Source organism: Lucilia sericata, unplaced genomic scaffold (genome assembly GCF_015586225.1).
Source record: "Lucilia sericata isolate MDLA Ls3-8-SP2 unplaced genomic scaffold, ASM1558622v1 Contig001708F_arrow, whole genome shotgun sequence".
Taxonomy (NCBI): Eukaryota; Metazoa; Arthropoda; class Insecta; order Diptera; family Calliphoridae; genus Lucilia; species Lucilia sericata.
This window is the reverse complement of record NW_023995616.1, coordinates 33,136-55,842: the sequence shown is the minus strand read 5'-3', so window position 1 is coordinate 55,842 and position 22,707 is coordinate 33,136. Positions and strand designations below refer to the sequence as shown.

General features: G+C 30.7%; 1 protein-coding gene and 4 non-coding genes across 5 annotated transcripts in view; 2 read left to right on the top strand and 3 right to left on the bottom strand.

Annotated features, from left to right (window-relative positions):
- Positions 1–3,876: 3,876 nt before the first annotated feature.
- The window catches only part of LOC119612481, a gene marked incomplete at its 5' end in the record, with an annotated part of 51,963 nt that continues 33,132 nt past the window's right edge, over positions 3,877–22,707 (bottom strand). Inside the window, 7 exon segments of the mRNA XM_037968294.1 lie at positions 3,877–4,400; positions 4,466–4,687; positions 4,745–5,023; positions 5,077–5,555; positions 18,242–18,652; positions 18,720–18,855; positions 18,919–19,010. Coding sequence (XP_037824222.1) covers positions 3,890–4,400; positions 4,466–4,687; positions 4,745–5,023; positions 5,077–5,555; positions 18,242–18,652; positions 18,720–18,855; positions 18,919–19,010 — 2,130 coding nt within the window.
- Positions 7,115–7,209, bottom strand: Trnay-gua. The gene is made up of 2 exons: positions 7,173–7,209; positions 7,115–7,150 (listed from the first exon to the last, which is right to left on the bottom strand). It is a non-coding gene; the product is annotated as a tRNA-Tyr (tRNA).
- On the top strand, positions 7,463–7,557 carry Trnay-gua. Its single transcript has 2 exons — positions 7,463–7,499; positions 7,522–7,557. It is a non-coding gene; the product is annotated as a tRNA-Tyr (tRNA).
- Trnay-gua lies at positions 7,787–7,881 on the bottom strand. The gene is made up of 2 exons: positions 7,845–7,881; positions 7,787–7,822 (listed from the first exon to the last, which is right to left on the bottom strand). It is a non-coding gene; the product is annotated as a tRNA-Tyr (tRNA).
- Positions 9,515–9,607, top strand: Trnay-gua. Its single transcript has 2 exons — positions 9,515–9,551; positions 9,572–9,607. It is a non-coding gene; the product is annotated as a tRNA-Tyr (tRNA).

The window sequence follows — 22,707 nt, the reverse complement described above, 5'->3', positions numbered from 1 at the left end:
TTTCTCATGATTTAGAGATTATGTAAATAAAATCAAAATTGGCCCAAATCAATATTAATTTGGTCTATTCAAATCCGGGAGTTATAGACCTCCAAATTAATCGAGAAGCCTATAACTCCCGGACTTGCATAGAACAGCAAATGTTTTTCGATTTCTCCACGATTTCACCTTTTTGTGATATGATTTAAACAGCTGTATAAAAGCGGGATTAAAAATCACTAGTGAAAAAAAATAAATTTTATACAATTGACAACATTTATAAAGTTAAATAACAAAAAAGCGTTTTAATTAATAAAAACCATTTAATTTTATTATAATTCTATTAAATTTATTCAAAAACTAATTCTCATACATTTTTCCCAAATTCTCTAAAAATGCAACTCTTATTAGTATTTTCCTTAAACTTTCTTCTTTCTTTCAGGTTTTCTTCCTATCTCATGTAACGGAATGTCAAAAAACTTTTGACAACAAATTAAGAGAACAAGAACAAAAAAATAGAAAAAAATCGCGTGTATGCGTGAGAAAGTTTTTGCTTGTGTTCGGTCTATGTACGGTGGTAACGGGTTATAAAAATAAATAAATTTCTGTGTAAACAATTATTTTAATAATAAAATCATATTAATAAAATAAAACGTAAAGTGTGAACTCCATAAAATAAAGTGTTTTTCACCAAAAAACAACAGCAAAACAAAACAAAAAACAAACAGCAAACCGAAAGGGTAAGTGTTTCTGATACAAAATTTTGCAAATAAAAATGTATACAAAATGTAACCATGGTGCAGGTGAGCTGAGCTGCGAAAATGGGGAAAAAAATGTACAAAATGAAAACAAAAACAAACATACAAACTTTAACTAAATCAAAAAAAAAGAAATATAGAAAAAAAGGCGCACATTAATTGATTTTTTCGCCGTTAATAAGTAAATTATTAAATAAATTTTCATCAATTTGTGTTAAATCTTTAGTTTGAAAAAGAACTCACGTTTCTATAACATGATCATGATTTTATGATGATTAAGTAATTTGTTTAAATAGTTTTAAAATCTATGTGAATAAAAGTGCATTGATAAGGAAAGGGGGAATTGTAGTAGTGGAAAAAAATTGTAAATAAAGAGTATGTTGAGAAGAAAAGAGTTAAGAAGCAAGAGATCTTGATAATAACAGTGTTGCCAGTTAGCGGGGAGTTGAAATGTTGGGGTAGGCGCTAAAGTTTTGTTAATAATAAACTAGGGTTCTATAAATCGACTTTCGAATAATCGAACAATCGACTTTTTGTCGAAAAAAGTCGAAAAGTCGAAGTCGACTATTTTTTTCCAAAAAAGTCGATAACTCGACTATCGTCTGTGAAAAAAGTCGAAAAGTCGACTGTGAAAAAAGTCGAAAAAAGTCGACAAGTCGAAAAAAGTCGAATAAAGTCGAAAAAAGTCGAAAAGTAGGAAAAAGTCGAAAAAAGTCGGAAAAAGTCGAAAAGTCGGAAAATCGAAAATTGTAGAAACAAGTCAAAAATAGTCAAACATTTTAAAAAAGTGAAAAAAAGTCAAAAACTCTAAAATAGTCGGAAAAACTCGAAAAAAGTAAAAAAATAGTCAGAAAAAAGTAGAAAGAAGTCAAAAATAGTCAAAAAGTCGAAAAGTCGAAAAAAGTCGAAAAGTCGAAAAAAGTCGGAAAAAGTCGAAAAGTCGACTATTTATAAAATACTTATAGTCGAAAAGTCCAAAAGTCGACCTTTATTTAAATGAAAAAAGTCGAAAAATCGACTTTTCATGAAATGCAAAAAGTCGAAAAGTCGACTTTTAACTAAATGAAAAAAGTCGAAAAGTCGACTTTTCGTTTCAACTATAGAACCCTATAATAAACTTGCGAAATCTTTTGAATAATACTATAGAGTTTGAAGAGAGAAGTAAACGAAAGAACAAATTCGACAAATGAAAGTCAAAAAGTCATACATATTAATAAAATTTAGAAAAATCCACAGATTAAAAGTTGTAATATCGATATTTTCATAAGTATTTAAAGTGAGAATGTCGAATTTTCATATATGTGTTTGAAAAAGTCGACTTTACGTTTAAACTTTAGAACCGCAGTCCAAACCCAATCACAAATGTAGTGAGAAAATCCTAAGATTTTTGATACCTATTTTCTGTTAGGGTCTTCTAATTTTATTCACAATTTCTGCGTGAACCTTTTAGAAATTAATAATTTCAATCCGATATTAAAAATATTAATCTGATATTGTAAATTTTATTCGAAATAGTTAATTTTGTTTTAAAATTCTTAGTTGAATGTTAAATTTTAAAATCTAATCTAAATTTCTTAGTTCCGATCAGAATTTTGAAATTTATAGCAAAAATTGGAAACTTTTGTTCTAAAATTTGAAATTTTATTGAAAAAAAAACTTAAATTTTATTAAAAAATTTTTAAATTTTATTCCAAAATTTTAATACTCTTTTCGAAATTGTGAATTTGTTTCAGAAATTGGAAATATCTACTTAAAATTTTAAATTATTATTAAAAATTTTATTCCGAAATTGTAATTTTCTGTCCAAAAATGTAAATTTCTTTCCAAAATTGCAAATTTCTATCCATAATTGCAAATGTTTCTCCGAAATTGTAAATATTTTTCAAAAAATTTAAAATTTTATTCCGAAATTATAAATTTCTTTCTTATATTGTAATTTTCAAGATGTATTTATTTACAGGTGAAGTCAATAAGCCAGCTGATTATTTTTTGTTCGATTTGTTTTATATTTTCTAACTGTCAAAGTTTATTTACTTGTATTTTCCGTTTCCTAATTGTCAGTGTTAATTTATTTAAATTTAAAATTGTTTTCAGTTAGAAAAAGTAAAATTATAAGAAATTTTACCAATATTTTAAATTCAAAATGCGATCCTGCACTATTTGCAAGAAAAAATATGAAAAGGGTGGTGGAACATTGTTTAGAATGCCAAAAGACCCCGAAAAAAGATTATTTTGGGGCCAAATTTGTGGCAAAATCTTTTCGGCAACGGCACTTATTTGCATTCAAATTTTGTTTTGCTAAAAAATAAAAGTAATGCCTACAGAAACTTATCTTTCTTTAATAAATAATGGACTTGTCGCGTTTGCGAACTAAGCTAACGAAATACTCTCCCCTACAGCTCTTCAGAGCTGACAATATTTTAATTGATGTTCCAATTGTGCACGTTTGGATAGATCACCTATGGAGCAAATACTATCTGCTGACGGTTGGAACATTGAATAACTTCCCAAAGCTTTTTACACAGTTTGTTTTAATTAAATCATAGTTCCTGGCTTAGTGTTAGACTCATGTTCCTTGTATTTTTATGATGCTATCTGTGTACCCCAAAATCTTGAAGAGTTTCGTCACTTTGTATCACCAATTTCATTTAAGAATTCTCTTTTTAAAATTTTGTTAAGAAAGAAATCATTTGGTTTTTATTTTGTTTTTTAATTTTTTTAATCAGCTATTGACTTATTGTTTGACTTTTAGAAAATATTTTTACAAAAACAAAATCCATGTTGTTTTTGTATAGTTGTATTTGTTGTAGAATTGGGACTACCTGTAAATCATTATGCCATGGTAATTTTATTCTGAAATTGTGAAACTCTTATAATAAAATTGAAATTTTCCAGACAAAATTGTAAATTTCTTTTGTAAACTTCCTTCAGAAATTGTTGTAAACTTCTTTCAGAAATTGTGAATTTCTTTCCAAAATTGTAAATTTCTTTGAGAAATTGCGAATTTCTTTCAGAAATTGTGAATTTCTTTCTAAAATTGTAAACTTTTTTCAGAAATTGTTCATTTTTTTCTAAAACTGTGAATATCTTTTAATAAATAAAACAACAACTTTTGCAATTTTTTTTTAATAAACTAATTTTTTTCCGTTTTATTATTGTGATTTTGTAATGGAGCCAGTATCGGAACTATTATAAATTGTATTCAAACTTATCGAAGTAGTCATTTCTTGTTTAGTATTTGTAGAAGATTTCTTCTTTTTTAATTTGGTTTTAACTTTGCGTACTATGGTGGTAGCGGTGGCGGCCATAATTAAGCCGCCATTATTCCCACTACTATAGTTGTTAAGAGTCGAGGGTCTGTGGGCCTCGTTTGAAACTATATTAATTGTATGACTGTTATTTGGTAGTTTGTTTTGTAGCGATTTCAATTTCTTATTCTTTTTGTTGGCTCCTGCTGCTGCTGCTGCACCACTAACTCCTGTCTGCACGGCTGTTACCACTAGACCACCAGTTTTGAATTTATTTGAGCGGCCATGGGTTTTGTGTTGAGATAGCGCTGGCTTGTTTAAGGAACGCTGTGATGAGGCTAAATTGTTGCGTGGTTTAGATTTACTAATTTTGGTGAAAATTTTACTAGTTTCAACAACTTTGGAGATGGTAGTTCTGCAAGAGAAGGAAAGTAGGTTTAGATTATTCTTTTTGTAATAATTTATTATAGAAGTAGTTACCTTTTTGTTTTTATTTTACCGGAGACTTCATTGTCTGCTTTGGTGGAAGTGTTTGTTGCACAGGGTTTTTTGATATTGGCTAAATGCTTAAATATACACATGGTACGATCTTCATTTATATCGGGTACTACTAGTTTAAGAGGCACTTTGGTTTGACTACGTGGAGAAATATTGGGATCTGAGTTTAAGATTTGCCATTCCATTAATTTTTGGGTACAGGCCCTAAAAAAGAAATATAATTACTATTTACAACTTGTTCTAAAATTTTCTTTTACTCACGTTAAAAATGCTTCATTGTCCAATCTTTTGTTGCTATTGCTATTCGAAAGTTTAGCCATATTTAGGCCACAATTTAAATGCTGTTCACTAGACATCTTTTTGCTTTTCAGCGATTGTGGTGCCACCCATGATAAAGGGCGTGAGCGATCTACGCCTAAAATCATATCATCTGGTTGTATACCAGTCCAGATTTTCTTTTTCAATGATAATTTAATATCCAAATCTTCTTTATTTAAAGTTTCCTTTTTCGATAAGGGCCTATAAAAGGGACTATGGGCTCTGCAAAAGAATAAGAAATTTGAGATATAGTTCTTTACTAAACAACCACTCACTTATTTTTTGTGGCACTTGGCTTATAAGGCGTTAAGTTTGGTGACTGTCCCGCTGTATTTAAATTATGCCATGAACTAGTTCTTTTTGCCGGTTGCCCTATAAATGGCAATTCATTGCCTGTGGTTTGGGTTTTCCTATCGTATTTCTCGGCTGCTGGTTTATAGAGTATTCGTACTGTATGATTTTTCTGTTTACCCTTATTCGAGGGTGAAGTTATTATCAACTCTGGCGGCATATTTCTCAAACCATCTCCTATCTCTTCTATATAACGCCTTTGTAATTCACTTTTCAATAGATTGCGTCGTATGCGTGGTGGCATGGTTCCGTAACACGTGACCATGCCATTGGCATCAATATACTCGTCATCGGTTGAGAATAGTAGATCTGATCCGGGATCGGTGGTTGGCATATCGAGAAGTAAACGTTCGTCTTTTTTACGGCGATGTAATGATTTTAGACGGAATTTAAGGCGGTGAGGCTGAAAAAAGGGCGAAAATGGAATAAATTAAAAAATTTAAAACTAAAATTTTATTTTTGTCTCCGAAATTCGATTCAAAATTTACATATTTATTCCAAATTTTACTCTGAAATTGCAAATTCATTTTGGAATTTCTAATCTTTAAAGAAATTGTGGATTTTAATCCAAAAATGTGGACTTCGATTCGAAACTGTAAATTTATTTCCGAAATTGTTTGTTATTCTCTCTAAAAATGTAAATTTCTTTCCGAAATTGTAAATTTCTCTCCAAAATAAAAAATTTCTTTCCGAAATTGTTTATTTTTCTCTCTGAAAGTGTAAATTTCTTTCCGAAATTGTAATTATTTCCAAAAATGTAAATTTCTCTATGAAAATGTAAATTACTTTACGAAATTGTAAATTTCTTTCCGAAATTGTAAATTTCTCTCCATAAATGTAAACTTCATTCAGAAATTGTAAATGTTTTTCCAAAATTGTAAATTTCTGTCCGAAAATGTAAATTTCTTTACAAAATTGTAAATTTCTTTCTGAATTATAATCCAAAATTGTAAATTGTTATACAAAATTGTAAATTTCTATCCGAATTTGTAAATTCCTTTCCGAATTTGTAAATTTCTTTCAAAAATTGTAAATTTTATTCTGAAACTGTAAAACTCAATAGGAATTTATACCTTTCATTCAATATTTTTAGAATTTCATTGCAATATTTTAAATTTCAGTTGAATTTCGAATCGAAATTGTTAAGTTCAATTCAAAATTGTATATTTGAATCAGAAATTGTTGATTTCAATTCAAAATTTGTAAATTTCATCCAGAAATTGTTGTTTTTAATCAAAAATTTGAATTTCTTTCCAATATTGTAAATTTCTTTCTAGAATTGAAAGAGCCGATTTCAAAATTGTCAATTCCATTCCGAAGTTATAAACTTCATCCCGAATGTTTACATTTTAATTAGAAATTGTAAATTTTAAAACAAATTTTTAAATTTTATTCCAAAATTTATAAATTTCAATCCCATATTGAAAATTTCATCCCAAAATTGTAAATTTTAATCCCAAATTTTAAATTTCAATCAAAAATTGTAAATTTCAATCAAAAATTGTAAATTTTATTCCAAAATTGTAAATTTTATTCCAAAATTGTAAATTTCAATCCTAAATTGCAAATTTCAATCTGAAATAGTAAATTTCAATCCGAAATAGTAAATTTCAATTCGATATTGTAAATTTCAATCCGAAAAAGTAAATTTCAACCAGAAATTTTGAATTTCTTTCCGAAAACGAAAATTTAATACTAAAATTGTAAATTTTATTTCAAAATTTTAAATTTCAATCCGAAATTATAATTTTCATTCTAAAATATCTAATTTCATACCGAAATTTATAAGTTTTGCACTAAAATTGTAAATTTTTATTACAAAACAGTAAATTTTATTCAAAAAATTCTTAATTTCATTCCGAAATCCATTGAAAATAATAATTTTCATTAACAAACTCAAGATGTTGTTTGTTCAATATTTCTAAAATTTAAATTATTTAGAAAAATTAATAAAAAATTGAATCCTTCGAACCGGATTTGAACCAGTGACCTATGGATATCTACAATGTTGAATTAACTTCTACAGTCCACCGCTCTACCAACTGAGCTATCGAAGGGTATACCCAAGTTTGAGCAAAAATCTAACATCTACAAGACACACATTCCAAGTAAAACTGTTTATAAGAAACAAAACCCCAAAAGGTTTATCACGGTACATATTTGATTTGAAAATGATTGGAGTGGTGTTAGTTTTTTTTTGTAATAGAAATATGTTGAAAAACTACTTTCACCCAACAGGTGAATTCATTTCATATGTTTGTAATAGATTATTTTTATTCAACAAAAGTATTTGCCAACATTCCCTCAGCACCTTCGATAGCTCAGTTGGTAGAGCGGTGGACTGTAGAAGTTAATTCAACATTGTAGAAATCCATAGGTCACTGGTTCAAATCCGGTTCGAAGGAGTTTGATTTTTTATCAAAAAAGTATTTTTTATTTATGTTTAAAGTAGGTCAATGTTTTTACCTTCACTTTCAAACTTTCGATTTTAATTTAAAGGTCATTTCAAATAGTTTTCATTTGTAATAGCAAAAGTTTTTAGTTTAATATAATTGTTTTATATTTATTTAATTATTTAGTTTAATTTGATTTCCATTAAAATTATTTAAATAAAGTAAATTTGATCAAAAGAAATCCTTCGAACCGGATTTGAACCAGTGACCTATGGATATCTACAATGTTGAATATACTTCTACAGTCCACCGCTCTACCAACTGAGCTATCGAAGGCTATAAGTATTTGACCGTTATTTTGAAGAATCCATTTTTTGCTGCCTACACTTCAAAATCACAGAAAATTTGTGTTAAAAACTACTTCAGATTAAGTTATGTATTCATATTGTCTTATCTGAACAGTTCAAAAATTTCATAATACTGAAGAGACAAACACTAGCACAATACATGGACATCACTAATACTATGTATGTAGTATGTACTTCTCTCAAAATTAGATTATGGTGGTCAAGTTGTACTATTGTTTTTTGGATGAAATTTATGATTTTTAAATGAAAATTGCCATTTTGGAATTAAATTTACAACTTTGGAATGAAACTAAAAAATTTCGGATCAAATTTATGATGTTGAAAGAGAAATTTACAATTCGGAATGAAATTTACATTTTCGGGGTGAAATTTACAATTTCGTAGTCTACTCTATGGTCTAGTCTATAGTCTAGTCTATAGTCTAGTCTGTAGTCTAGTCTACAGTCTAGTCTATAGTCTAGTCTATAGTCTAGTCTATAGTCTAGTCTATAGTCTAGTCTATAGTCTAGTCTATAGTCTAGTCTATAGTCTAGTCTATAGTCTAGTCTATAGTCTAGTCTATAGTCTAGTCATTAGTCTAGTTTATGATGTTGAAAGAGAAATTTACAATTCGGAATGAAATTTACATTTTCGGGGTGAAATTTACAATTTCGTAGTCTACTCTATTCTCTAGTCTATAGTCTAGTCTATTGTCTAGTCTATAGTCTAGTCTATAGTCTAGTCTATAGTCTAGTCTATAGTCTAGTCTATAGTCTAGTCTATAGTCTAGTCTATAGTCTAGTCTATAGTCTAGTCTATAGTCTAGTCTATAGTCTAGTCTATAGTCTAGTCTATAGTCTAGTCTATAGTCTAGTCTATAGTCTAGTCTATAGTCTAGTCTATAGTCTAGTCTATAGTCTAGTCTATAGTCTAGTCTATAGTCTAGTCTATAGTCTAGTCTATAGTCTAGTCTATAGTCTAGTCTATAGTCTAGTCTATAGTCTAGTCTATAGTCTAGTCTATAGTCTAGTCTATAGTCTAGTCTATAGTCTAGTCTATAGTCTAGTCTATAGTCTAGTCTATAGTCTAGTCTATAGTTTAGTCTATAGTCTAGTCTATAGTCTAGTCTATACACTAGTCTATACTCTAGTCTATACTCTAGTCTATACTCTAGTCTATACGCTAGGTATACTCTAGTCTATGCTCTAGTCTAGACTAGTTTATAGTCCAGTGTATAACTTAGTTTATAATCTAGTTTATAGTCCAGTGTATAGTCTAGTTTATTTTACAGTGTATAGTCTGTTCTGTAGTTTATTATCTAGCCTATATTCTAGTTAATAGTCAGGGGCTTTAGGAAAAATCTATATATATAGGTTTTTACCAGTTTGTGACAATAGTTAAGGGAAATAGTGAACAATTTATTGAATGATTTCTTTGGCTGTAACTAAATACACCACACTTTCTCTTGACTGTGTTTAATGAACACAACTAAAGTGTTGAATTAATTTAAAAACAATTTAGTAAATAACTTTACTAAACAAAGGTTTGAATCTCCGCTAAATATTCACCTTAGTCACCGACAAACCAAAACAACACATTACTTTGCCATATTTGCATTATAACCTTCGATAGCTCAGTTGGTAGAGCGGTGGACTGTAGAAGTACAACAAATTGTAGAAATCCATAGGTCACTGGTTCAAATCCGGTTCGAAGGATTCGATTTTTTCTTGGTTTTTATAAAATTATTTTAAATTAGTTTTTGTTTCTTTTTAACATTTATTTAATTAATATACATATGTTTATTTATTTTGTTAAGTTAATTTGTTTGTTATTAAAAATTTACTACGTTTTTAATAAATTTTCTTTAAAAGCATGTTGTTTTACGAAATTCCTTAATATTGCTTAACATGCATATTTACTTGTTTGCAGTAATTTGTTTTTTAAAACAAAAATACCTATTAAATAATTAAATAATGTCTAATAATTCTTTGTCTTAACGTTAAAAAGTCTATTAATTCTTAAATTTTTCTATTTTGTATTTTGTCGATTTCGTTGCCAAATTATGTCTTTTGCCCGGTGTGTTAATTTTTTTTTCTCTTTTTGAGGTCTTAAGGCGAGAGTAGGAGGGGGAATTCGAAATAAATAATGGCAAAATAAATAAATGCAATAGCATTTTATTGTTTTAAATGCCAAGTTTACATAAATCACTCTTTTGTTGTCTAAAAAAATTTGTTTGATGTTTAATTTTTTTTAAGAATCTTTTTTTCATACAATTTCTTTTCCTTTTACGACATTTTAACCATTTAAAGTGTAGTATAGTTAAATTTTTTTATTCTTATAAAGAAATTGTTTTTTTTTTGTTTTTGGCAAATAGTTTTCAGTTTTTTTTTGGGGGGGCTTTTGTCAACAAAAACTGACACGTAATTGTTTTGTTTGTTTTCTTTTTTTCGGTCGGGGATTTTTTTCAACATGTTTGTTTTTTACCAGGGTTTTCCTTAAGAATTTTTATTGTTTTTAGTCATAGTATTCTTTTTACTGAACTCCTGGTACTACGGCAAATATTTACATATGTTGTTGTTTTGGTTTTTGAAAATAGTTTTCAAACTGTTTTTTGTTTCAGCTACACTTGGAAAAAGGGGCAATAAAGACTGTTGTTTCAGTTTTTTAGCAGACACAAAATTTTTTTTAAATCTCTCTCTTTAAAGTGAAAGTCTAGTCTATAGTCAAGTATCTAGTCTAGTCTACAGTGTAGTCTATAGTCTAGTCTATAGTCTAGTCTATAGTCTAGTCTATAGTCTAGTCTATAGTCTAGTCTATAGTCTAGTCTATAGTCTAGTCTATAGTCTAGTCTATAGTCTAGTCTATAGTCTAGTCTATAGTCTAGTCTATAGTCTAGTCTATAGTCTAGTCTATAGTCTAGTCTATAGTCTAGTCTATAGTCTAGTCTATAGTCTAGTCTATAGTCTAGTCTATAGTCTAGTCTATAGTCTAGTCTATAGTCTAGTCTATAGTCTAGTCTATAGTCTAGTCTATAGTCTAGTCTATAGTCTAGTCTATAGTCTAGTCTATAGTCTAGTCTATAGTCTAGTCTATAGTCTAGTCTATAGTCTAGTCTATAGTCTAGTCTATAGTCTAGTCTATAGTCTAGTCTATAGTCTAGTCTATAGTCTAGTCTATAGTCTAGTCTATAGTCTAGTCTATAGTCTAGTCTATAGTCTAGTCTATAGTCTAGTCTATAGTCTAGTCTATAGTCTAGTCTATAGTCTAGTCTATAGTCTATAGTCTAGTCTATAGTCTATAGTCTAGTCTATAGTCTATAGTCTAGTCTATAGTCTATAGTCTAGTCTATAGTCTATAGTCTAGTCTAGTCTATAGTCTAGTCTATAGTCTAGTCTATAGTCTAGTCTATAGTCTAGTCTATAGTCTATAGTCTAGTCTAGTCTATAGTCTAGTCTATAGTCTAGTCTATAGTCTAGTCTATAGTCTAGTCTATAGTCTAGTCTATAGTCTAGTCTATAGTCTAGTCTATAGTCTAGTCTATAGTCTAGTCTATAGTCTAGTCTATAGTCTAGTCTATAGTCTAGTCTATAGTCTAGTCTATAGTCTAGTCTATAGTCTAGTCTATAGTCTATCTATAGTCTAGTCTATAGTCTAGTCTATAGTCTAGTCTAAGTCTAGTCTATAGTCTAGTATATAGTCTAGTCTATAGTCTAGTCTATAGTCTAGTCTATAGTCTAGTCTATAGTCTAGTGTATAGTCTAGTCTATAGTCTAGTCTATAGTCTAGTCAATAGTCTAGTCTATAGTCTAGTCTATAGTCTAGTCTATAGTCTAGTCTATAGTCTAGTCTATAGTCTAGTCTATAGTCTAGTCTATAGTCTAGTCTATAGTCTAGTCTATAGTCTAGTCTATAGTTTAGTCTAGTCTATAGTTTAGTCTATAGTCTAGTCTATAGTCTAGTCTATAGTCTAGTCTATAGTCTAGTCTATAGTCTAGTCTATAGTCTAGTCTATAGTCTAGTCTATAGTCTAGTCTATAGTCTAGTCTATAGTCTAGTCTATAGTCTAGTCTATAGTCTAGTCTATAGTCTAGTCTATAGTCTAGTCTGTAGCCTAGTCAATAGTCTAGTCCATAGTATAGTCTGTAATCTAGTCTGTAGTCCAGTCAATAGTCTAGTCTGTAGTCTAGTCTGTAGTCTAGTCAATAGTCTAGTCTATAGTCTAGTCTGTAGTCTAGTCTATAGACTAGTCTATAGTCTAGTCTGTAATCTAGTCTGTAGTCTAGTCAATAGTCTAGTCCGTAGTCTAGTCTGTAGTCTAGTCTGTAGTCTAGTCTGTAGTCTAGTCTATAGTCTAGTCTAAAGTCTTGTCTATAGTCTAGTCTATAATCTAGTCTATAGTCTTGTCTATAGTCTAGTCTATAATCTAGTCTATAATCTAGTCTATAGTCTAGTCTATAGTCTAGTCTATAGTCTAGTCTATAGTCTAGTATATAGCTAGTCTATAGTTTAGTCTATAGTCTAGTCTATAGTTTAGTCTATAGTCTAGTCTATAGTCTAGTCTATAGTCTAGTCTATAGTCTAGTCTATAGTCTAGTCTATAGTCTAGTCTATAGTCTAGTCTATAGTCTAGTCTATAGTCTAGTCTATAGTCTAGTCTACTATAGTCTAGTCTATAGTCTAGTCTATAGTCTAGTCTATAGTCTAGTCTATAGTCTAGTCTATAGTCTAGTCTATAGTCTAGTCTATAGTCTAGTCTATAGTCTAGTCTATAGTCTAGTCTATAGTCTAGTCTATAGTCTAGTCTATAGTCTAGTCTATAGTCTAGTCTATAGTCTAGTCTATAGTCTAGTCTATAGTCTAGTCTATAGTCTAGTCTATAGTCTAGTCTATAGTCTAGTCTATAGTCTAGTCTATAGTCTAGTCTATAGTCTAGTCTATAGTCTAGTCTATAGTCTAGTCTATAGTCTAGTCTATAGTCTAGTCTATAGTCTAGTCTATAGTCTAGTCTATAGTCTAGTCTATAGTCTAGTCTATAGTCTAGTCTATAGTCTAGTCTATAGTCTAGTCTATAGTCTAGTCTATAGTCTAGTCTATAGTCTAGTCTATAGTCTAGTCTATAGTCTAGTCTATAGTCTAGTCTATAGTCTAGTCTATAGTCTAGTCTATAGTCTAGTCTATAGTCTATAGTCTAGTCTATAGTCTAGTCTATAGTCTAGTCTATAGTCTAGTCTATAGTCTAGTCTATAGTCTAGTCTAGTCTAGTCTAGTCTGGTCTATAGTCTAGTCTATAGTCTAGTCTATAGTCTAGTCTATAGTCTAGTCTATAGTCTAGTCTATATTCTAGTCTATAGTCTAGTCTATAGTCTAGTCTATAGTCTAGTCTATAGTCTAGTCTATAGTCTAGTCTATAGTCTAGTCTATAGTCTAGTCTATAGTCTAGTCTATAGTCTAGTCTATAGTCTAGTCTATAGTCTAATCTATAGTCTAGTCTATAGTCTAGTCTATAGTCTAGTCTATAGTCTAGTCTATAGTCTAGTCTATAGGCTGTAGTAGTTTTTATGTACGGATGATGAAAGTCGCGAATGCCCTTTACATTCCCTTAAACAGATTTTTATTTCTATACCTTTATAGTATTCTTATGACATTTTGTTTTGACCTATTTGTAAACTGCATTCTTGTTTCTGCTTTTTTGTCTCCTTTGATTTTATTTGTCTTCTTTTTGAATTTTTTTGCTTTTAAACAAAAAAATTACTACATTGAAGAAAAAAACTTTCTTTTTTATATGTTTGGCTGCGGTGACTACTGCAAAAGAAACACGAAAGCAAATCTCAGTGTCAATGCCAACAACAAAACAATAAAATTCGAAATTATAATATTACGAAAATTGTAAAAAACGGCTACTAAAAAGAATTCAGGGACATTTTTATTGAAAACAATTGTTTGTTCTCTTTTTTTTTGTTGTTTCATGTAGAATGCCTCATGACATTTTTTATGCCGCAAGAATTTTAATGATTTTGACACGAATTTTAAAGTAAAAGAGACAAACAACAACATTTTATTATTTCACAAGTTTTATATTGCACAATAGTAGTTTCAGAACGTTGTTTTAGATTAAGCACTTTCGATCAAAAGACTTTAAATGAATCATTTTGGGAAAATGACAGATAAGTTATCATTTAAAAAGTTTATGTAAATTTGTTTTTGTTTGTAAATGATAGAAAAAAGGAAGTTTCTAATCTATTCTATTATATAACATATTCTATAGTCTAGATTAAATAATAATCAAGGCTGTTGACTAGACTATAGTCTAGTCTATAATCTATACTATATATAGTTCAGACTACAATCCAAACTATTGCCGAAATAATAGTTTCTTGCCCATGTTATAGACTGTTCTATAATCCAGGCTATAGTGTGTTCTATAGACCAGCCTATAGACTGTTCTATAGTCTAGCCTACAGACTGTTCTATAGTCTAGCCTACAGACTGTTCTATATTACAGCCTATAGACAGTTCTATATTACAGCCTATAGACTGTTCTATATTACAGCCTGTTCCATAGGTCAGCCTATGGACTATTCTATAGTCTAGCCTATAGGCTGACTATTCTATAGTCTAGCCTATAGGCTGACTATTCTATAGTCTAGCCTATAGACTATTCTATAGTCCAGCTTATAGATAGTTCTATACTTCAGCCTATAGACTGTTTTATAGTACAGTCTATAGACTTTTCTATAGTCTAGCCTATATACTGTTCTGTAGTCTATCGTATAGACTGTTCTATAGTCTATCCTATAGACTGTTCTATAGTCTGGCCTATATAGTGTTCTATAGTCTGGCCTATAGACTGTTCTATAGTCTAGCCCATAGACTGTTCTATAATCCAGCCTATGGACTGTTCTAAAGTCAAGCTTATAGACTGTTCTATAGTCTAGCCTATAGTCTATTCTATAGTCTATTCTATAGACTGTTCTATAGTCTAGCCTATAGACTGTTCTATAATCCAGCCTATGGACTGTTCTATAGTCCAGCTTATAGACTGTTCTATAGTCTAGCCTATAGACTGTTCTATAATCCAGCCTATGGACTGTTCTATAGTCCAGCTTATAGACTGTTCTATAGTCTAGCCTATAGACTGTTCTATAGTCTAGCCTATAGACTGTTCTATAGTCTAGCCTATAGACTGTTCTATAGTCTAGTCTGTAGACTGTTCTATAGTCTAGCCTGTAGACTGTTCTATAGTCTAGCCTATAGACTGTTCTATAGTCTAGCCTATAGACTGTTCTATAGTCTAGCCTATAGACTGTTCTATAGTATAGCCTATACACTGTTCTATAGTCTAGCCTATAGACTGTTCTATAGTCTAGCCTATAGACTGTTCTATAGTCTAGCCTATAGACTGTTCTATAGTCTAGCCTATAGACTGTTTTATAGTCTGGCCTATAGACTGTTCTATAGTCTGGCCTATAGACTGTTCTATAGTCTGGCCTATAGACTGTTCTATAGTCTAGCCTATAGACTGTTCTATAGTCTAGCCTATAGACTGTTCTATAGTCTAGCCTATAGACTGTTCTATAGTCTAGCCTATAGACTGTTCTGTAGTCTAGCCTATAGACTGTTCTATAATCTAGCCTATAGACTGTTCTATACTCTAGCCTATAGACTGTTCTATAGTCTAGCCTATAGACTGTTCTATAGTCTAGCCTATAGACTGTTCTATAGTCTAGCCTATAGACTGTTCTATAGTCTAGCCTATAGACTGTTCTATAGTCTAGAATATAGACTGTTCTATAGTCTAGCCTATAGACTGTTCTATAGTCTAGCCTATAGACTGTTCTATAGTCTAGCCTATAGACTGTTCTATAGTCTAGCCTATAGACTGTTCTATAGTCTAGCCTATATACTGTTCTATAGTCTAGCCTATAGACTGTTCTATAGTCTAGCCTATAGACTGTTCTATAGTCTAGACCATAGACTGTTCTATAGTCTAGACCATAGACTGTTCTATATTCCAGCTTATAGACTGTTCTATATACCAGCTTATAGACTGTTCTATAATCCGGCCTATGGACTGTTTTATAGTCCACCTTATAGACTGTTCTATAGTCCAGCCTATAGACTGTTCTATAGTCTAGCCTATAGACTGTTCTATAGTCTAGCCTATAGACTGTTCTGTAGTCTAGCCTATAGACTGTTCTATAGTCTAGCCTATAGACTTTTCTATAGTCTAGCCTATAGACTGTTCTATAGTCTAGCCTATAAACTGTTCTATAGTCTAGCCTATAGACTGTTCTATAGTCTAGCCTATAGACTGTTCTATAGTCTAGCCTATAGACTGTTCTATAGTCTAGCCTATAGACTGTTCTATAGTCTAGCCTATAGACTGTTCTATAGTCTAGCCTATAGACTGTTCTATAGTCTAGCCTATAGACTGTTCTATAGTCTAGCCTATAGACTGTTCTATAGTCTAGCCTATAGACTGTTCTATAGTCTAGCCTATAGACTGTTCTATAGTCTAGACCATAGACTGTTCTATAGTCTAGACCATAGACTGTTCTATATTCCAGCTTATAGACTGTTCTATAATCCGGCCTATGGACTGTTTTATAGTCCACCTTATAGACTGTTCTATAGTCCAGCCTATAGACTGTTCTATAGTGCAGCCTATAGACTGTTTTATAGTCCAGCCTATAAACTGTTCTATAGTCTAACCTATAGACTGTTCTATAGTCTAGCCTATAGACTGTTCTATAGTCTAGCCTATAGACTGTTCTATAGTCTAGCCTATAGACTGTTCTATAGTCTAGCATGTAGACTGTTCTATAGTCTAGCCTATAGACTGTTCTATAGTCTAGCCTATAGACTGTTCTATAGTCTAGCCCGTAGATTGTTCTATAGTCTAGCCTATAGACTATTCTATAGTCTAGACCATAGACTGTTCTATATTCCAGCTTATAGACTGTTCTATATACCAGCTTATAGACTGTTCTATAATCCAGCCTATGGACTGTTCTATAGTCCAGCTTATAGACTGTTCTATAGTCCAGCCTATAGACTGTTCTATAGTGCAGCCTAGTCTGTAGTTTAAGCTTTAGTCTCGTCTAAATTCTATATAATGTAGTCTTTCTAGTACATAATACAGGTTAAAGTCCTCTCTATGGTCCAGACTGTAGTACAGTCTTTAGTCCTAGACTAGTCTAAAGTCAAGACTGTAGTCTAGCCTATAGTACAGACAATAGTCTAGTCTATAGTTCAGATTATAGTTTAGTTTATAGTCTTGAATATAGTGCGGAGTATAGACTTGTCTATAGTCCAGTTTATAGTCCAGACTATAGTCTAATCTACAATCCAAAGTATAGTCTAGTTTTTATTCTAGTCTATAGTCCGAACTGTAGTTCAGACAGTAATCTATTCTATTCAGTAAAAATGGTTTCAAAATTTTACAACACCCTTTCAATCACCATTTCTATTGAAATTTTAATGTCAAAGCATTAAAATAATGTGATTTTCACCACATCATTAGAACGTGTAAAGAAAATTCGTTACATATTCTAAATTGGTGGCAAGTGTAAAATGTATTTTAACCGTTTGACGGTATTAACACTTACAAAATGCGTCTCTCTAAAATACCTGTAAAATTTCGTAATACTTAAAGTGTCATTTTGAATTCTAATTTTAAATGTAAAACAAAAAATATTTTCTCACAAATCTGTGTTTTTGTGTTTTTTTCATTGTTATTTTTCATTCCTGCTGGCAATAAATTCGGCATGAATGTGGAGAGTATATAGAATCGACGACGACAACGATGTCGTATGTTTGTGTCCCTGGCAATGAACTCAAATTAATTTGTTTTTTAGTATTTTTTTTCAGGTTTAATTTTATATATGTTCACCTAGAAACCTAGTGATGTGTGTGTGTGTTTGTTTTTTTTTTTTAATTTTACACACATGTCGAGAAGACATCAATTTCAATAAAATAAAATTTAAAATTAAACAAAAATTTTACACAATTCTCTAGTTCATTGTAAAGCGGAAGAAAATGTTTTCAAATGTAAATTTGAAATTTAGTTTTCTTTGTTAAAAAAAGGAAATTTATTAAAAGAATTCAGAATTTTTATAAATTTTTAGGAGTTTTTAGAACTAATTACTCTTAAAAAATATAAATTCAAGAAATGCTTTTTTAAATCAATTCAAAATTTTGAATTTTTTCCGAAATTTTATTCTGAATTTTATTTTAATATGTTTTTTTAGTAAAACTACCTTAATTTTCAAAACCTTTTATCTCCATATTCTGGTATTAACAATTTTAAATTTCGCTTTTCTATTTGAATCTTTTGTTCTACTATTTACCATTTTTCGCCTTATTATAAAAATTTGACGTTTTTGCAGCCATAAACGTAATTTTCTTGATACTTTCACCAGAGGTTTTTTAGCTAAATCTTGAGCTCCCGCCTTCAAACGTTTCTTATTCGAATATTTTGTTTGTTTGCCTATAATTTGATCTTGAGCTCTTAGAGTTTGTATCGATGTAGAACTTTCATTATTTTCCAAATGTTTAACATATTGTAGGGAAATTTTATTAACTGTTTCAGAATTTTGAATTTCAGATGCATTTAATGCCTTTCGATTTAATTTTTGTTTAAGTTTTTTACTATTTAAACGTTTAGTTTTTAAAAGAAAACGAAATTTTTTATGAAATAAAGGTTGAAAATAAATACGATCCAATGTTTGCATAATTTTACGCATGCGACTGTAACGAAGCTTTATAAAGAGAAAAAACTATTCTGAAAATTGTATTTCTAAACAATTTTTACAAAAACCAACTTACTTTACGTATTTCCACATCTAATTCCGGTGAACACGGTGGCGCTCTTAAAGGATGACAACAGGGTCCTTCTAAATCTGAGAATTCTTTATTAGAACCTTTACCTTCATTATCCGAACTGGAACTGCTGCCTTCATCACTATAATCCATTGTGATTTAATATTATAATTATTCTTTGTATTTCTATATCAACTCTAATCACCTTGAATAATCCGATAATGGTATATTTATGGGCTCCTCAGCACTTGATCCCTCTTTTAGTAAACGTTCAATGATTTTCAGTCTCAAGCATTCCTGTTGACGTAAAAAATTCAGAATCTGATGATACTGTTAAGTGGTTAGTATGTTTTGCTTTAACAACGGTGATATGGTGAATTTGGAATAAAAAGAAGGTGAAAAATAAAACTAGACTGCATCTAGTATTACTAACTATTCTATGGAATTTAAATAGGCCACGCAAACTAATTAAAATTTTAAAGTGTTGTGAAGTGGTATCAAAAAATAAAATATTTGCAAGATGTTGTTAAAGAGAATCCGATCAATAGTTGATATGAGACTATGGTCGAGACCACACTCTAGACTATAATATAATCTATAGTCGAGAATATAGTCGAAAATATAGTGGAGTCTATTGCCAAGACTGTAGCCGAGTTTATAGTCGAGACTATAGTCAAGACTATAGTCGGAGCAATTGTCGAGTCTATAGTTGAGTCTATAGTCGTGTCGATAGTCGGGTATATAAAGGCGTCTATAGTCAAGCCAATAGTTGAATAGTTGAATATATAGTCGAGGCAGTAGGCTATAATTGAGTCCAAAGTTGAGGCTATAATTTTAAGTCTATAGTTGAGTTAATAGCTGAGTCTATAGCAGAGACTCGACTATAGACACAACTACGAGTCTATAGTCGAGACTATAGTTGAGTCTATAGTAGAGACTAGTCTAGTCTATAGTCTAGTCTAAAGTCTAGTATATAGTCTAGTATATATTCTAGTCTATAATCAAGTCCATAGTCTAGTCTATAGTCTAGTCTATAGTCTAGTATATAGTCTAGTATATAGTCTAGTATATGGTTTAGTATATATTCTAGTCTATAGTCTAGTCTATAGTCTAGTCTATAGTCTAGTCTATAGTCTAGTCTATAATCTAGTCTATAATCTAGTCTAGTCTAGTCTATAGTCTATAGTCTAGTCTATAGTCTAGTCTATAGTCTAGTCTATAGTCTAGTCTATAGTCTAGTCTATAGTCTAGTCTATAGTCTAGTCTATAGTCTAGTCTATAGTCTAGTCTATAGTCTAGTCTATAGTCTAGTCTATAGTCTAGTCTATAGTCTAGTCTATAGTCTAGTCTATAGTCTAGTCTATAGTCTAGTCTATAGTCTAGTCTATAGTCTAGTCTATAGTCTAGTCTATAGTCTAGTCTATAGTCTAGTCTATAGTCTAGTCTATAGTCTAGTCTATAGTCTAGTCTATAGTCTAGTCTATAGTCTAGTCTATAGTCTAGTCTATAGTCTAGTCTATAGTCTAGTCTATAGTCTAGTCTATAGTCTAGTCTATAGTCTAGTCTATAGTCTAGTCTATAGTCTAGTCTATAGTCTAGTCTATAGTCTAGTCTAAGTCTAGTCTAGTCTAGTCTATAGTCTAGTCTATAGTCTAGTCTATAGTCTAGTCTATAGTCTAGTCTATAGTCTAGTCTATAGTCTAGTCTATAGTCTAGTCTATAGTCTAGTCTATAGTCTAGTCTATAGTCTAGTCTATAGTCTAGTCTATAGTCTAGTCTATAGTCTAGTCTATAGTCTAGTCTATAGTCTAGTCTATAGTCTAGTCTATAGTCTAGTCTATAGTCTATAGTCTAGTCTATAGTCTAGTCTATAGTCTAGTCTATAGTCTAGTCTATAGTCTAGTCTATAGTCTAGTCTATAGTCTAGTCTATAGTCTAGTCTATAGTCTAGTCTATAGTCTAGTCTATAGTCTAGTCTATAGTCTAGTCTATAGTCTAGTCTATAGTCTAGTCTATAGTCTAGTCTATAGTCTAGTCTATAGTCTAGTCTATAGTCTAGTCTATAGTCTAGTCTATAGTCTAGTCTATAGTCTAGTCTATAGTCTAGTCTATAGTCTAGTCTATAGTCTAGTCTATAGTCTAGTCTATAGTCTAGTCTAGTCTATAGTCTAGTCTATAGTCTAGTCTATAGTCTAGTCTATAGTCTAGTCTATAGTCTAGTCTATAGTCTAGTCTATAGTCTAGTCTATAGTCTAGTCTATAGTCTAGTCTATAGTCTAGTCTATAGTCTAGTCTATAGTCTAGTCTATAGTCTAGTCTATAGTCTAGTCTATAGTCTAGTCTATAGTCTAGTCTATAGTCTAGTCTATCTAGTTCTAGTAGCTATAGTCTAGTCTATAGTCTAGTCTATAGTCTAGTCTATAGTCTAGTCTATAGTCTAGTCTATAGTCTAGTCTATAGTCTAGTCTATAGTCTAGTCTATAGTCTAGTCTATAGTCTAGTCTATAGTCTAGTCTATAGTCTAGTCTATAGTCTAGGTCTATAGTCTAGTCTATAGTCTAGTCTATAGTCTAGTCTATTAGTCTAGTCTATAGTCTAGTCTATAGTCTAGTCTATAGTCTAGTCTATAGTCTAGTCTATAGTCTAGTCTATAGTCTAGTCTATAGTCTAGTCTATAGTCTAGTCTATAGTCTAGTCTATAGTCTAGTCTATAGTCTAGTCTATAGTCTAGTCTATAGTCTAGTCTATAGTCTAGTCTATAGTCTAGTCTATAGTCTAGGTCTATAGTCTAGTCTATAGTCTAGTCTATAGTCTAGTCTATAGTCTAGTCTATAGTCTAGTCTATAGTCTAGTCTATAGTCTAGTCTATAGTCTAGTCTATAGTCTAGTCTATAGTCTAGTCTATAGTCTAGTCTATAGTCTAGTCTATAGTCTAGTCTATAGTCTAGTCTATAGTCTAGTCTATAGTCTAGTCTATAGTCTAGTCTATAGTCTAGTCTATAGTCTAGTCTATAGTCTAGTCTATAGTCTAGTCTATAGTCTAGTCTATAGTCTAGTCGTAGTCTAGTCTATAGTCTAGTCTATAGTCTAGTCTATAGTCTAGTCTATAGTCTAGTCTATAGTCTAGTCTATAGTCTAGTCTATAGTCTAGTCTATAGTCTAGTCTATAGTCTAGTCTATAGTCTAGTCTATATTCTAGTCTATAGTCTAGTCTATAGTCTAGTCTATAGTCTAGTCTATAGTCTAGTCTATAGTCTAGTCTATAGTCTAGTCTATAGTCTAGTCTATAGTCTAGTCTATAGTCTAGTCTATAGTCCAGTCTATAGTCTAGTCTATAGTCTAGTCTATAGTCTAGTTTATAGTCTAGTCTATAGTCTAGTCTATAGTCTAGTCTATAGTCTAGTCTATAGTCTAGTCTATAGTCTATTCTATAGTCTAGTCTATGTTATATTCTTTAGTTTAGGTTGTAGTCTTACGTTTAGTCCATACTTTTTATCTAGTCTTACCTTTTATAAATCTTGTGACTTGTTTTGTAATTAAAACTCTGTTTGGTGTTCAATTGTGGTAAAAGTGTAAAAGCTTTATTTAAATCAAAATAATTTTACAAAATAACGTTAAAAATAAAAAATACTAAAATAATACGCAAAATATAATAATTTTGAATAACAAATTGCCAACACAAAAATAAATCTAGAAATTTATTGTCTAATGCTAAAATAAAACTCTACAGTAAGCAAAAGGTGATTTGAATAGATTTGTTGGTAGAGGTGTCGGTGTGTTATGTGTGGATGCGGTTTCATAGGATCGCTGTAGGTGTTAAGGCGTTTAAGCGCTAAAGATTAAAGCGAATAGAGGGCAGTAAAATTAGGAGGATTTCGAATGAAATTGACACGATGCGGGGCTTTGGGATAATAAAAGTATATAAACAACATAATTTCATAGAAATTGTTGGCAAATTAAAGCAACTATGAATTGTTTGTTGTCTGTTCTGGCT